This window comes from Herpailurus yagouaroundi, unplaced genomic scaffold, assembly GCF_014898765.1.
Source record: "Herpailurus yagouaroundi ecotype Mexico unplaced genomic scaffold, PumYag 295, whole genome shotgun sequence".
NCBI classification, from domain to species: Eukaryota; Metazoa; Chordata; class Mammalia; order Carnivora; family Felidae; genus Herpailurus; species Herpailurus yagouaroundi.
Window position 1 is genome coordinate 4467302 of NW_024412512.1, and position 15899 is coordinate 4483200.

Sequence of the window (15899 nt, forward strand, 5' to 3'; positions counted from 1 at the left end):
GATGTCATCACTCATCACAAAGCCCCTAGAAGATTCTACGGTACCCTGGTGAGATAATTAGAGTGAAAAAGGCAGATAAAATCTTCATGTTATTATGAAAATAATTTTCATCTCGAGGAACCTCTGAAAGGTCTAGAGAACCCACAGTGTCCCTGGATGCTGTTTTGAGAACCATTTCCCTATGAATGGCAGAGCCAAAGGGCTTGATAATGTCGAGTTGCTGAATTCAGCTATTCCAGAACCATCTACCTCCAGACTTCCATTTCAAAAAATAATCAGATATGATCCTTTCTAGTTAAGCTGGTTTTAGTGGCTGTTTCATTTGAAACCAAAGAATACCAGTTACTGGGATTCTGGGTCCAAGTGACGTGGGATTGGATCCATACTCCCCCCACCCACTAACTAGGAGGAGGTAAAATCAATGCTCTAACCTTCCATATCTGCATTTCTGACACCTGCATTATTGCTACCTCTTTGTGTCCTTGACCCAGAGGTCCCCAGGTCTCACTAGTCTATGAGTACAATTAAGGTGACAAGAACGTTTGCACCAGAATTCTAGGGGTTCAGAGTCCCTGACTGCTGATACAGGACTTCAACGCCCCTCACAGTTTCCCCCAGATATGTCTGGGCCACAGAGAGTATCTCACACGAGCTCAGAAAAAAGGTGTTCTCACATATATTTAAAAAGTGGGGGGGCGCGTGGATGACTCAGTCGGTTGAGCGGCAGACGTCCGCTCAGGTCATGATCTCACGGTCCGTGGGTTCAAGCCCCACATCGGGCTCTGTGCTGACAGCTCGGAGCCTGGAGCCTGCTTCAGATTCTGTGTCTCTCCCTCTCTCTCTGGCCCTCCCCTGCTCATGCTCTGTCTCTCTCTGTCTCAAAAATAAATAAAAAACATATAAAAAAAAAAAGAAAAGAAAAAACATGAGGTCAGCCTGCTTGCTCACTCATTTGCAGCCTTCTCTCCCCAATAAAATCTTCCTCTTGTAAAGGTCTCTTTCATTGCCTGAATCCCATCTTAGAAAGTGAAGAAACAGTGCCCTGTTAACTAAGGCACTCCGTTATTTCTCAACGTCCTGAAGACTAGGGTGCAAGTCAAAAGCAATGAGCTATCACCCCACACCAGTCAGAATGGCGAGTATTAAACAAGGGAAGAAGAAGAAATAACAAACGTCGGGGAGGATGTGGAGAAAGGGAAACCCTTGTGCACTGTGGGTGGGAAAGCAAATTGTGCAGCCGCTGTGGAGGCCCCTCAAAAAATGAAAAATCGAAATACCACATGATCGGTTATTTTGCTGCTGAGCGTTTACCCCCCAAAACACAAAAACGCTAATTTGGAAGAGAGGGAGACACAGAATCCGAAGCAGGCTCCAGGCTCTGAGCTGTCAGCCCAGAGCTTGACGCAGGACTCGAACCCACCCACTGTGAGATCATGACCTGAGCTGAAGTCGGACACTTAACCGACTGAGCCACCCAGGCACCCCCAAAATCTTTAAAACCTATAAAGAAGATGTGGTCTATACATACATCGGAATACTACTCAGCTGTAAAATAGCATAAAATCTTGCCATCTGTAACAACATGTACGGACCTAGAGAGTATCATGCTAAGTTCAATAAGACAGAGAAAGACAAATGCTGTGTGATTTCACTTTTATGTGGAATCTTAAAAACAAAACAAACGAACAAACAAACAAAAAGAACAAATTCATAAATACAGAGAAGGATCTGGGTGTTGCCAGAGGGGAGGGGGGGAGGGGTAGGCAGATTATGTAAAGAGATACAAGCTTCCAGCTGCAAAATAAATAAGTCTCAGGGCTAAAAAGTACAGCACAGGGAGTACAGTCAATAATATTGTAATGACCTTGCGTTGTGACAGATGGTAACTATACTTACCGTGGTGAGCATTGTGGAACATACGTAATTGACAAATCACTATGCTGTACCCCTAAAACTAATATAATATTGTGTGTCAACTACACCTCAATAAAAAAAAAAAAACTACAGAGCGCAGTGGTGGGTATAGGGAAATGATTTACCTGGTACAAGGCCACCCTGTAGGAGCCTAGGTCCTGGGCACCAGGCAGGTGTCCCAAGGCAGGCGTCCTTCTGATTCTAGGGAAGCCCATGGCTCTCCTTGGGTGATGGCAAACCAGCTCAAAAGCCACCATGAGGACCCTTGGAAAACTGGTTTGGCACAAGTGGAACTGGTCTGGTTCGATCGTTTTCCATGTCCTTGCGCCAAGGTGTCTGATGCCCACCAACAGACAAGTCAAACACATGTCTGGCATGGCCACCTAGCTCACAATGACGACACACTTGGTGTGTCTGAATCATGAGCCCTGTCCCCTCCCCTCCCCCCCCCCCACTGGAGTAGACGCCTATCCCAAACTGAGCCAATCAGATTTTCTTGGGAATTTGAAACTTGCAGCGAACGCAAAGCCTGGGAATCACCAAGATTGTGTCACGCCATTGTCAGTTCCCTAAGATCTGGGGATATTGTCTTGATGTTTAAGATACGTCAGCCATCTCGCCACCACAAACACACCAGACTGAGGCCACGGGGAGTCTGCCTTGGAGCTAAATCCTCCAGACCTGCCTTGGATCTCGGCCTTCCCAAGCAACTCATCTTTCCATTTTGAGATACCCCGGTACCTAGCCAATGCGTTTTTCCTCTTTGGTTTGTTCTTTTTTTTTTTTTTTTTTTTTTTTGCTTAAGCTAGCTTTCTATTTCTTCAATCCAGCAAAACCATCACCATTGGTATATTAGCTAGGGTTCTTTGGTAGCAAGCAACAGGAAATGAATTTGGTGAACTTTTACCACAAATATAAATATGTGTGCATGTAATTACTCATTAAATTAGTTATCATTCAGTCATTTATTATGGCGAACTCATTAATCAAAAGAATTGCGGAAGACAAGGAAAACCAGAAACCACAACAGCTCTGAGCCTTGGATGGACAGTCTCTTCAGGAGGCAGCTTTTGGGCAACTTTGTAGCTGTTCTATCCCAGGCCCAAGATTCATCAAATTCTGGAGATGTTGCCGGGACCACACCCACCCTTGGCCAGAGGAGGAGGAGCTCCTTGACTGACCACCCCACTGAGACCATAACCAGTTGGAGAAGGGCAGCTAGGGGATCATAGGGAAAATGGGGCCATGGATACTGAATACGGGCAAAATCCCAAACAAATCCTACATTCCCTCTGCCTTCAAACACCAGCCCTTAGGGTGTATCGAGCATGGCCAGAGATGCTGAACCAACCAGTTTCCCAAACTCTAAACCCTCCATTTAAAACACATCTGTGACTCCCATAAATAAAATGCAAACTGTTAAACTTGACTTATAAACTCCCTCCATGACTCACCTCTCTCCACCTTCAACTTTATCATCTAGGTGTGAGGGATGGCCCAGTTCTTCCAAATGAGCCATACTTTCTCTCACCCCTTAACCTCCAGAAGTTTGGACGTGCCGTCCCTACTGCCTGGAACATCCCTTGTCCCCACTTACCCCTCTTGGCCAGGCCAACTACACCTCCACCTGTCACCTGGGCATCACTTTGCGATAAAGCCTTCCCGATTCCCCAAGGCAGGGTCAGGTGGCCTCCCGCTGTGCTGTGTCCCTCTGTCCTAACGTTTGTCCGCCAGTTCTGGAACTGTCTCGCTCTCCCACTAAACCTGGCTCTCAGAACAGGGGCTGTGTCCTCCCCATTCAGGAAATATTTCCTGTTGACTGGACCTCAAAACAGGTTTACACGGATCACCAGTCACATACGTGAAAACACTTGGCAGAAGAATGTCTTGTGCCTGGAACATTCTGGATGGAAGGTGTTAGGACTGTCACTTTCTCACCTGTTGACAGCATGCTTTTGTAGACATTGCTTTTAATCCTCGCGTGCCCCCTGCTCCGCCTCCCCATCCCCCCAACGTGTGGCTTTGTAGTTCTTTTTCTGGAAATGGGAAAACTGGATCTCAGAGAGGTGGAGTGACTTCCCTGAGGTCTCACAGCTCTGGGGGACTCCAGAGTTTGCTTATACCCCCTGCCTTAAGAGACAAGAGGACCAGACGGGTGGCAATGATTAAGAGGGAGCGTCCCTGCTCCCTGGCTGCGTGACGTAATGTCTCTAGGTTTCCCTTTCCTGCATCAGTAAAATGGGGGAGCATAATTAATGCTACTGTGGGGGCTGTTGGAGGGGAACGTGTGAGGCCAGTCACTGAAAGACTACATTGCCAGGGATGTGGTCCTGGCTCAATAAATAGCAAGGGCCTGCTGCGGCTGTCATTGTTGTGGGAGGTAACAGTGACAGGCTTATCTTGGTTTCCTTGCTCCAGGCTTGGGGGGGGGTCAGCAGAACCCAAGGCTGAAGTTTCCGAGAACGCCCCTGAGCGTGCAGAATGAGGGCAAAGCAATGGGCGGAGCCTCTGATTAATGGGCTCCAACTGGTTCCAGAGTCTCTGATACCATCAGAGACTGCCCTCTGCCAGGGCCTGCCTCCCTGCCTGGGGCCAGCCCGTTTCCCAACCCCTGGCCCCACCCAGACTCTGTGAGGCTGGAGACGCACCTGCCCAGGACCAAGAGCTGGACTCTCTGGGCCCCAGCCCCAGCAGGTGTCTTCATATTCATTCATTCATTCACTCACTCACTCACTCACTCATTGTTTGCTTACCAACCATTCCTTCAGTACCTACAATGTTGTTCAAATGCCACAACGGAGCCCCCAGACACAATCTGCCTTCACGGGGTTTGGGACAACATGGCAGGCCTCATTTGCCTTCTCTACCTCCGAGCGCCACAGTGAGGATTAGAGAACCAAGGGCTCCGGGGCCAGTCTTGCTCACTGCCGTGCAATTCCACGGTCTAGCGCGGTGCCTCACACACAGCAGGTGCTCAGAAAGTTTTTGCAGACAATGATGTGTGCGGAGAACACACGTCAATAACGCAGCCATGCGCCTGGCCCGGGTGCTATCGTGGCTGCTGTGCTGCTTTGATTCTGGAATAATTTGCTCTTCTGATCACCGGCACCCTGCAGGGTCTCTGGCAAATAGATGTGGCTGGGTGCCTCAGGTCTGGAAGACGGAAAAGAGGGAAAGGAGGAAGGGGGGGGGAGAAGAGAGGGCGGCAGACAGACTAGAATTGACTGCCCACCTCGGCCTTGGGAAAAGGCAGTGGGGGCACCCCTTTCTCACTTACCCCGGCCACCCAAGCGGCCCCTCCCGCCCCCCCCCAAACGGCTTCTCTCCCACCCGTCGTTTCATTTGTGGGTTCCACCGATTCAACCTTGACGGTGACCTCCGTGAGGACAACACCCCCCTATTCGACCCCTGGCTGTGTCCCCAACACCCACCGAGCGCTCCAGAAAAAAAAAAAAAAAAGCTGCCGGATCAATCAAATCAACGAAACACCCCCAAGCTCTTTCTCCCCACCGCCAAAGCTGTGTCACCTGTCGAGGACCCCCCTCCGCGTCCACTCAACGTATGCGCGTGAATGTGGGGGCAGGGCTGGGGGTGTGCAGCTAAAGCAGCAGCCACAGACCCTCCCTGAACGGGACTTACTTGCGTGAATTAAGAAACACGTAATTCATTCTTAATCACGCAGTAACCGAGCGGCCTCGCGATGCTGTGGTTAATTAAGTGAGAGACTCTGGGACCGGGCTGGCAGATGCAGCTTTTGGGCCCGTGCTATTTACCTGCTGTGCAACCCTGGCAAAGAAACGTACACTCTCTGAGCCTTTACCCCCCACTTGTAAAATGTGGAGAATAAAGAGTCCCTACTTCTTAGAATTGCTCCGGGGGTCATACGGGAAGTGCTACCTGTTAAGTGAAGGTAATACACCAACACTTCTGCGTCTCTGGCCATGTTTACCTTCTAATAGTAACAACTTTATTCAATGCTTGGGATGTACCAAGAACTGTACATTTTTTTAGATCTGTTTTTTTTTTTTGTTTTTTTTTCCAAATGGAGGTATAAATCACACAGGCTCAAATTCGCTCTTCTAACGTGTGAAGCCCGGGGGCGCCTGGGTGGCTCAGTCCGTTAAGCACCCGATTCTTGGTTTCAGCTCAGGTCATGATTTCACAGTTCACGAGATCGAGCCCCGCATTGGGCTCTGTGCTGGCAGCGTGGGACCTGCTGGGGATGCGCTCTCTCTCTCTCAGAAATAAATAAATTACCTTTAAAAATAAATATATAAAGTGTGCAAGTCTGTGGCTTTACTCTACTATTCATGAGGTTGTGCAACCATCACCACTCTCTAATTCTAGAACATTCTCACCTCCCCGGAAGGAAACCCTGTATCCATGAGCACTCCCTCCTCCCCCCGCCCCCCCAGCAACCACGAATGTGCTCCTTCGGCTCTGCAGATTTGACTCTTCTGGGCATTTCACGTGGATGGAATCCTACCAAACGTGGCCTTTGGTGGCTGGCTTCTCTCACGGAACGTCCTGTTTCCAGGGTTCATCCACGTTGTGGCATCAGCGCCTCCCTCCTGTTTATGGCTGAGGAGTAGCCCATTGTGTGGACGAATATTTGGGATGCCCAGCAGTTGTTTCGTCCTCTCCACGGTCCTGTGAGTTAATTACTATTAGTACCCCACAGCTGCTCCCTTTCTGAATAAGTACTCGGCGAATATTTGCTGAATAAATAGGAAGGGAGGAAGGAAGGGAAGAAGGAAGGAAGGAAGGAGGAGGGAAGAAGGAAGGAAGGAAGGGAAGAAGGAAGGGAGGAAGGAAAGAAAGAAGGAAGGGAGGGACTTTCTTCCCAGTACCACCTGGCATGCTGTACCCTTGACTTCCGTTTATTTTTTGTCTCCTCCACACCCAGGACACCAGCCCCATAAGGGGAGGCATTTTGGTTTGCGTTGGTCATCCCTGTACCCTTCTTGCTGAATCATGCACAAAACGGAGGGGCCGTTATCTCTTTGCGTTGGACCCCTCTGTCACCCCCCAGCAGGCTTTTTCTGAAGCAGAAAAGAGGTCCAGAGGGACCTATCGAGTCTGGGCCAGCATGTGTCATGGGCATAATCACCACTGTGTGAAATTATTCAGTTAATAGTGTCTGCCCTCCCTGAGAGCAGGAACCATGCCCCTCCTCATTTTCCGGGAGCGGGGCGGCTGGCACAAATGCTTTTGCTGTGAATTCGATGAGAAGGAATACGGAAGAGGGAGGTATGGTTTAAAACTCACGGGGGGCACCTGGGTGTCTCAGTCAGTTAAGCATCTGACCCTTGATTTCAGCTCAGGTCATGATCTCGAGGTTGGTGAGTTCAAGCCCCACATCGGCCTCCATGCTAAAGGTGCAAGGCCGCCTTGGGATTCTCTCTCTCCCCCCTCCCTCTGTCTGCCCCTCCCCTGCTTGCATGCTCTCTCTTAAATGAATAAACAAACAGTAAAAAAACAAAAACAAAAAACAGGGGCGCCTGGGTGGCTCAGTCGGTTGAACATCTGACTTCAGTTCATGTCATGATCTCACGGCTCATGAGTTCGAGCCCCGCATCGGGCTCTGTGCCGACAGCTCAGAGCCTGGAGCCTGCTTTGGATTCTCTCTCTCTCTCTCTCTCTCTCTCTCTCTGCTCCTCCCCTGCTCATGCTCTGTCTCTCTCACCTTCAAAAATAAATAAACATTTTTTTAAAAACTTTTAAATAAAATAAAATAAAACTCATGGGACCTGCTACTCACAGCCAGGGGCTCAGAGAGGGACAGGTCTCCCCCTGCACCACACAGCATTCAGAGAAGAGGGGCTGAAGCCCTCGCCCTGCAAAGGCCAGCAGCAGAAACGCTCAGTTGCAGAAAGAGGTAGGAGGTGTGGGCACTGCAGGCTCCCACTCGGATCGCTCTGTGCCTTCCACTGTACCCACCCCCATACTCTTCCCACTCATTCCCACCCCTGCACCCCTGCCTATCCAGTCCCCCCCCCACACCCCCATCCAGCCATCCCCTCCCTTTGTCCTGTACCCAAGCATCTGAGAAGGAGCTTTCTGGAGAGGATGAGACGCAGAGCTTCTGAAGCTTTGGCAGGACCCCAGGAAAGAAATTCAGCAACACAGCTGCTTCTCAGAGCTGGCGGGGGGGGGGGGGGGGGGAGACCTGAAACTTCCTCTCCTGCCACTTGAAACTCTCCTAAGTTGTCAGCAGCCCAGAAGGAGGCCACACCTGGAGGCCACCAGGCTAATGCCAGCAGAAGCAGACTGAAGCGGCCCACACCTTGACTTCTCCCCTGCCCCACCCAATCCAGGCCCTCCCACACCCTTGACCTCTATTCCTGTTGGATTGCCGTCCTGTCTCTCCGGGGCCCGTCTATGGCGGGCAAGCAGGTGTCCCGGCCGCTTCCCACATCGTTGACTCTTCGCTGTTCAAAAGTCATCCATGGCTCCCCGGTGCCCTCACCATGGAGCCCACACTCCTCTGCTTGGTGTTCCTCATTTGGCACCTGGAAACCTCACCCACCTTTCCCTCAGCCCTCGGTTCCTCCCCCACTGGCAGTTCGGGCTCTGGCTTTAAACCAACTGTGTCTTGAGATGCTCTTCTCTCAAGACCTCTGCTTCTGCCGGCCCATTTGGTCTGTATGCCTTGGAGACACTTACTCATTCTTCAAGCACGGAGATCCCCTCCACATTCAGCAGGCACAGCCCTAGTGGGTCATCCCCATGGCTCCCCTCTGCTCCCTCTGGTCCCTTTGCCCTCCCTCTGCCACAAGCTAACCGTGGGGCGGGGCAGATCTGACCCTGGACCCCCCCACTTGCCTAGCCCGGGAGCACATAGCATCTCTGGGACCCCGGGATCAATCAGCACGCATTGGTTTATGGCGTTCTTGTTGGACGAATGCATGAGCCCAATGAGTCTATCAGCAAATGTGGGACGTATTTCAAACACTCCGACTCAGCAACCAAAACTTGCTTGTCTTCATTTCTTCTCATATTCTAGCCACGGAAACACTCCTACCCTTCCCTAACTGTGCAGCCCCTTTCGTGTCCAGAACTCAGCACATCCTTCTCTCCTCCCCTCCTTTTTCCTTGACTCCCACCCTGCTTGGCAAAACTTCCTGCTCATCCTTCAAACCCGATTCCCAGGTGTCCTCCTCTGTGAAACTTGCCAACACGCGGGATGAGTCCTTTAGTGGTTCCTCCTTCCTGCTTCTATTCCCTGATCATGTGGCCCTGGGTTTTGCCCCAGATTCAGCCAACCCTGTGAGCAGTGCACTGAGAAAGCGAAATATCCTTCAGAGGTGCCTGGGTGGCTCAGTCGGTTGAGTGTCTAACTCTTGATTTGGGCTCAGATCGTGATCTCACGCTTTGTGAGATCGAGTCCCGCATCGGGCTCTGCGGAATATGCTTGGGAGTTTCTCTCTCCCTTTCTCTCTCTTTGTCCCTCCTCCACTTGTGCGTGTGCTCTCTCTCTCTCTCTCTCTCTCTCTCTCAAAATAAATAAATAAACTTAAAAAAAAACTCTTGCTACTGTTGGTGGGAATGCAAACCGGCGCGGCCGCTCTGGAAAACAGCGCAGAGACCCCTCAAAAAATTAAAAATAGAACTACCCTACGACCCAGCAATTGCACTACTAGGAATTTGCCCAAGGGATACAGGAGTGCTGATGCACAGGGGCACTTGTACCCCAATGTTTATAGCAGCACTTTCAACAGTAGCCAAATGATGGAAAGAGCCTAAATGTCCATCAACCGACGAATGCATAAAGAAAATGTGGTTTACATATACAATGGAATACTACTTGGCAATGAAAAAGAATGAAATCTGGCCATTTGCAACAACACGGATGGAACTAAAGGGTATTATGCTAAGAGAAATAAGTCAGTCAGAGAAAGACAAATACCATATGATTTCACTCATACGTGGAATTTGAGAAACTTAACAGATGATCATGAGGGAAGGGAAGGAAAAATAAGATAAAAACACAGAGGGAAGCAACCACAAGAGACTCTTAAAAATAGAGAACAGACTGGGGGTTGATGGGGGGGGCGGGGGAGAGGGGAAGTGGGGGATGGGCATGAAGCAGGGCACTTGTTGGGATGAGTACTGGGTGTTGTATGTAAGTGATGGATCATTGGGTTCTATTTCCTGAAGCCAACACTATACTGTATGTTGGCTAACTTCAGAATTAAAAAAATAACAAAAAAAAATATTGCTACATATTTTGTCTTCATTTATATACCTCGAGCAAACACATGCTTTTAAAGAGCTTTGCGGTATTTCACCAGAACGTGCTGAGCCCTCACAGGTTGGTGAAAGTGTTATGGCTTCCTTTTTATTTATTCATTCATTTATTGCAGTTACAAATGACTCAGACAGGACTTTGTACGTAAATTTTGTTCACCATTGGGATTATCTCTGTGATGCAAGTTCCTGGAGGTTCAATGACCGAGTGGGGGCGGTGAAGGTGCTAGATGTATATCTACATCTCAACACAACTTGACACATTGCACACAGAACGCTGCGAGATAGGAGCGTGCCCGCATTTGCTGCAAAACAAACTCGGTTTTAATTACTGATTTGAGAAGCCAAAAAAGAAAAGATCTTATTATTTTCTAGTTGGCTGCTTATTATTTATGTATATGTAACAATTATTGTTATATCATATAAGATATACTATATTATATACAGCATATAATACACAATATGTAATAAATACATTATTATATCTTATGAATATTATATATGTGTGTATATCATATACCATATAATAAATATATTATTGTATCATATAAAATATTATACATTGTGTATGTGTATTATATACAATATGTATATACAATTCTATCAGAAGCTGGCAAACCATGGCCCTGTACCAATTCTATCCAATGTCTTCTTTTGCATGGCTTGTGAGCTAAGAATGACATTTGTGCTTTTAAATGGTTAAAAAAAAATAAAACAAGAATAGTATCTTGTGACACGTGAAAGTTGCATGAAATGCACATTTCAGTGTCCACAGATAGAGTTTTATTGCCACACGGCCCCCCTCATTTGCTTATATACCATCTGTGGCTGCTTTCCAGGTACAATGGCAGAGCGGAGTCCTTTCCACAGGGATCGTATGGCCCCCAAAGCCAAACATATTTAACATCTGGCCTCTACAGCAGACCTTTGCCAACCCCTGACCTATATGACTGATTAGCTCTGCTGATAGGTTCGGACTACTCAGAAGTGTTTTAGAGGAGAGAATCTTGGGGAGACCCTTTATAACCTAATCTGCATTCAATTCCTTAAGTTCTGGTGGTTTTGCCAGAGCCTTTTCTTTTATTTTTAATGTTTTTAATGTTTATTTATTTTTGAGAGACAGAGAGAGAGAGAGAGAGAGAGAGAGAGAGAGAGAGAGACAGAGTGCAAGCGGGGGAGGGGCAGCGAGAGAGGGAGGCACCGAATCGGAAGCAGGCTCCAGGCTCCGAGCTGTCAGCCCAGAGCCCGACGCGGGGCTCGAACTCAAGGACTGTGAGATCATGACCTGAGCCAAAGCCGGACGCTTTAACCGACTGAACCCCCCACGTGCCCCTGCCAGAGCCTTTGTGATAGAAGAGAAAATATCCAAGTGTGTTCACACCAGGGAAAGGTAACTACTATTTTGTGAAACTTTTGTTTCCGTTTGATAAGTACCTGGAAATGCAGGTACCGGGTGACGACGCTGTGGACATCTGGTATGTGTCATGGCCATGTCTCCTGCACCCTGGAAGTGTCCCCCACTCACTCAATTGGCTGCATTTAGAGGCAGGCTGAAGGGAGGCTCCCTGAACGCTCCTCCCCGAATCCACGCACAGAGGAGCGTTTCGCGTAGGCATGTGCGGCTAGACTGGGGTCTCAGCCCAGCCCTACGGCAGCCCTTTCTCGGTGCCTTCTCTGGGGCCCCCACCTCAGGGTGGACTGCCAGGGACTCCAGGGAGAAGGGTCCCAGACCCCCAAACCTCTTCTCCACCTCAGAGACCGGCACGTTCAGCCCCCTCCCGTTTTTCAGGCAAGAGCACTGAGGACCAGAGTCAGTATCTCTGTCCAGGAGGAGCAAGAAACAGGGAGACCACAGAGAAGCCCTGAATCTCAAACTTCCGTGCCCCTCCCCCCGGCTCTGGAAAGCGGTGGGGTCAAAGTAACAGGGCAAGAGTGAGGGAGGCATCTGGGACTGAGCTCCCAATCCCCAAGCCCCCAAAACATCACCTGGACCCACCAAGTTCAAATCCTAGCTCTAAGTGCCACGGTGACCCCGGGCATATCTTTCGCCTCCCCTTTGAGCGCCCTCAGTATGCGCAGGGCACAGAGCAAAGCACATCGCCTGCACCATCCACCGACCGTCCCAGAAGCTCCAGGGCCAAGGGCGGCCTGCCTTATTCACCGCAGTCTCCCCAGCACCCCGCAGGAGGAGAGGCCACATGAATCTTCGGCCGCTTGCGTCTTCTAAGCTTTCCTGAAATGCCACTGCCATCCAGGCATTTTGAGCCCTTCCGATATGGCCTCATACCAAGGATGGGGGGAAAGAGGACTACTGTGCCCAGAACTGAGGGGGTCCCCGGGACATGAGACTTCCGATGCTGAAACCAGGATAGTCCCCAGCAAACTGGAATGAGTTGGTCAACCTAAGCTGGGGGAACAGCTGAGAACAAAATAGACACAGCCGTCTCCTCCAGGAAGCCCTTCCTGATCCATCCCTCTGCCACTGGCTCATGGATCACCTCTGCCCTCCCCGCTCCCCAAGGCTGCCCCCGCACCTCCCATTAGAGCACCATCACCCTGTCTTGCGAATGCCTGGAGTCCCATGCGTGTCCTCCGCTCCAGGGGAACAGGGAGCCTGGCTATTTTCCTGGTCACTGCTGCATTGCCAAAACCTACCACAGATGCCCCATGAGTGAACAAAGGCCAGCACTCCTTGCCTAACAGATGGACGAAAGCTCAGAGAGGTGAACGCTCCAGCAGGATTCTCCAGCGGCCGTGTGGAGAAGCCGGGGTTTGAACCCCCCGTCCGGCGAGACCGCTGCCCCCAGCCCTCTCACCGTGTTGTAGAACTCGGCCACCAGCTCCGAGTGCTGAAAGTTACTCTCGCACCAGTCCACCTCGGAGCTCTGGTAGGCGAAGATGCTGGGCATCCTGACGTGGCGCCCGCTGCCCACTGGCTGAGTCTGGCAGAGAGCAGCATGAGAGCCTAGGAGGGCCGGGCCGGGTGAGACGGGCAGAGGGCAGCTGTTGCTCCACAGCAGGGAGGAAAAACCTGCCGAACCGCTCCCCGGTTGCACCAGGACGGCTTACCTGTGCGGTGGCGGTGGCAGCTGCCCTGGGCAGAAGCCGAGGGGCTGGCACCATCCAGGCAGGGCACGGGATGGCCAGATCATGGGCCTCCCGTCCCTACCCATGTGGAGTGGGAGTTAGGGGTCTGGTACGAGAACGGTGATTTAAAATATTAATGAGCCCCTGGAGATGAGTACCCTGGCTACCCCCGCTTTGGAGGCGGGCAGACAGAGGCAGAGAGAGAAGCCACCTGCCGAAGGCACGCAAGGTGAAAACGCCACGACGTGGAAACAGGCAGCTGAGTCCAGACTCTAGGCTCTTACCCATTAGGCTGAACTACGTCCACGCTGTCAAAGCTCTGTGCTGCTTGTCGCCACACCGGGGGCAAGGGCAGCACACCCAGCCCGAGGGGCTTGGCTCAGCTCCCTTGTCGTCCTTGGCTGTGTAACCTTGCCCTATCATTTCTCCTCTCGGGGCCTCGGTCTTCCTGTTGGTGCTATGGGAAGGCGGGGCTGGATTGAAGCCATTTCTCTCGGGTGGTCAAAACTACGCCCAGAGTGTCCCAGCTTCTACCAGGGGCCACCTGCAAAACCCCCATGAAGGGAGGGATCTGCAGAGTCCCAAGTCTGGGGGTCCCTGGGCCTGGTTTCCAAGGGCTGTGGCAAGCTCTGGTTTTGGAGTCAGCAAGGCCTGAGTTTGAATTCTGACTTCCTCCCCTTCCTAAGCTGTGTGACCTCCTGGGCAAGTGAATCCACCTCTCTGAGCCTCAGTTTGCTCATCTGTAACACGAGGAGGGTGGTGGTAGGCCCAGGCACACAGAGATAAAGCCAGTCAAGAGCTTAGCTCAGTGCCTGGCCCAATGTGGGCCCAAGAGAAATGGCAAAATGGGTTTTCTTATTGTAGCCGATCTCGAACTTTAAGGCAACCTGTGGGAATAGTAATAACAGTGGCACATTTTACTGACTACTTACTGGTGCCAGGCTCTTTCCTAAGTGCTTAGCATTCAGTATTATTTCATTGAATGTTCTTGGCATCTTACCGTCTCCAGGTCACTGGCAAAGAAACGGAAGCCCAGAGAAGTTAAGTGATTTACTCAAGGTCACACAGCTCAAAAGTAGTGAGAGACTAGATCCACACTTCCCTCGTGTGGAAGATGGGAATAATAGGGGCGCCCGGGTGGCTCAGTCGGTTAAGCGTCCGACTTCAGCTCAGGTCACGATCACGTGGTCCGTGAGTTCGAGCCCCGCGTCGGGCTCTGGGCTGATGGCTCGGAGCCTGGAGCCAGCTTCCGATTCTGTGTCTCCCTCTCTCTCTGCCCCTCCCCCGTTCATGCTCTGTCTCTCTCTGTCTCAAAAATAAATAAAAACGTTAAGATGGGAATAATAGTGCCTCTCAGAGCTGCTGTGCAAAGTTTGCCTTAACTGCTGGTGCATCCACTTCCCATTCATGGCAGGGAAATAAATTAAGCTTTATAATTCTGGGGGTGGTTACATGAATCTATACATGTGAAGAAATTGCACACACACACACACACACACAGGAACGAATATAGCAGGTGTTGAGATCTCAATCAGTTCTGTAGATTAATCGATGTAAACGTCCTGATTGTGAAACTGTACACTGGAGAAAACTGAATATAGGGTACAGGAGACCTCTCTGTGAAATTTTTGCAACTTCTTGCGAGTGTACAATTAATCCAAAATAAAAGAGTTGTGTTTCTTTTTCATTAACTGATTTAGGTTTTCAATTGGAGGAAGAACGGATCAGCAGACTGTGGTATATCAACACAATGGAATATAAAGGAGCCTGCCTTATAGAAGGAAATCCTGGCACCTGTTACAACGTGGATGAACTTTGAGGACATTGTGTTCAATGAAATAAACCAGACACAAAACAACAAACACTGTCTGGTGTCCCTAGAGGCGTCCCGTCCACAGAGACAGAGAGTGGATGGTGGGAGCCAGGGGTGAGGCAGGGGGTGGGGAGTCCGTGTTTCATGGGGACAGAGTCTCAGTCTGGGGAGGTGAAAGTTCTGGAGACGGATGGTGGGCAGGGCCGTACCATTATATGGAAGTCCTTTATGCCACAGCTTAGCCATGCAAACCGTTTCAAAATGGTTCAGATGGTCAACTTTAGGTTGTGCATATTTCACCACAGTTTTATTTATTTATTTTTTAATTTTTTTTAACGTTTTATTTATTTTTGAGACAGAGAGAGACACAGCATGAACGGGGGAGGGGCAGAGAGAGAGGGAGACACAGAATCGGAAACAGGCTCCAGGCTCTGAGCCATCAGCCCAGAGCCTGACGCGGGGCTCGAACTCACGGACCGCGAGATCGTGACCTGAGCTGAAGTCGGACGCTTAACCGACTGAGCCACCCAGGCGCCCCACACCACAGTTTTGAAAAGCCAAAGGTTTACGTTTCTAAAGGGGGTTTTGTCTGATAAAACATCAATAAATAAGAGTTCAGGCAGAAGGTAGATAACATGAAAATCTTGAGGGTGGTCTGTGAAAGTCAGGAATTTGGGGACTGCTGAGGCGCGTGCTCAGGGCCCAGCCCAGAGCCTAATGTGGCTGCTGTCACTGGTATACTCCTTGTTGTTATTATTATCCACAACTTGTCAGAGTTTCCATTTTCCACCCCCTGCCAGGTGCCCAGAGAGCTGCCTTCCAGATCCTCTGGGAA

At 50.2% G+C, this 15899-nt stretch overlaps 1 protein-coding gene and 1 long non-coding RNA gene across 5 annotated transcripts in view; one reads left to right on the forward strand and one right to left on the reverse strand.

The window, feature by feature from the left end:
- The window catches only part of ACER1 (alkaline ceramidase 1), a 45745-nt gene that overhangs the window by 6764 nt on the left and 23082 nt on the right, over positions 1-15899 (reverse strand). The window contains exon 1 of one of the 4 annotated variants that reach the window (XM_040461675.1): positions 12981-13158. The exons of 1 other annotated variant lie outside the window; for it this stretch is intronic. In XM_040461675.1, coding sequence (XP_040317609.1) covers positions 12981-13073 — 93 coding nt within the window. In that variant the 5' untranslated portion in view covers positions 13074-13158. Of the gene's footprint in view, positions 1-11598; positions 11694-12819; positions 12928-12980; positions 13159-15899 lie in introns of those variants that run through there. 2 more of the 4 variants (XM_040461678.1, XM_040461676.1) reach the window with 2 other exon arrangements.
- LOC121021373 (uncharacterized) lies at positions 13281-15113 on the forward strand. The gene is made up of 2 exons (XR_005786527.1): positions 13281-13480; positions 14952-15113. It is a non-coding gene; the product is annotated as an uncharacterized LOC121021373 (long non-coding RNA).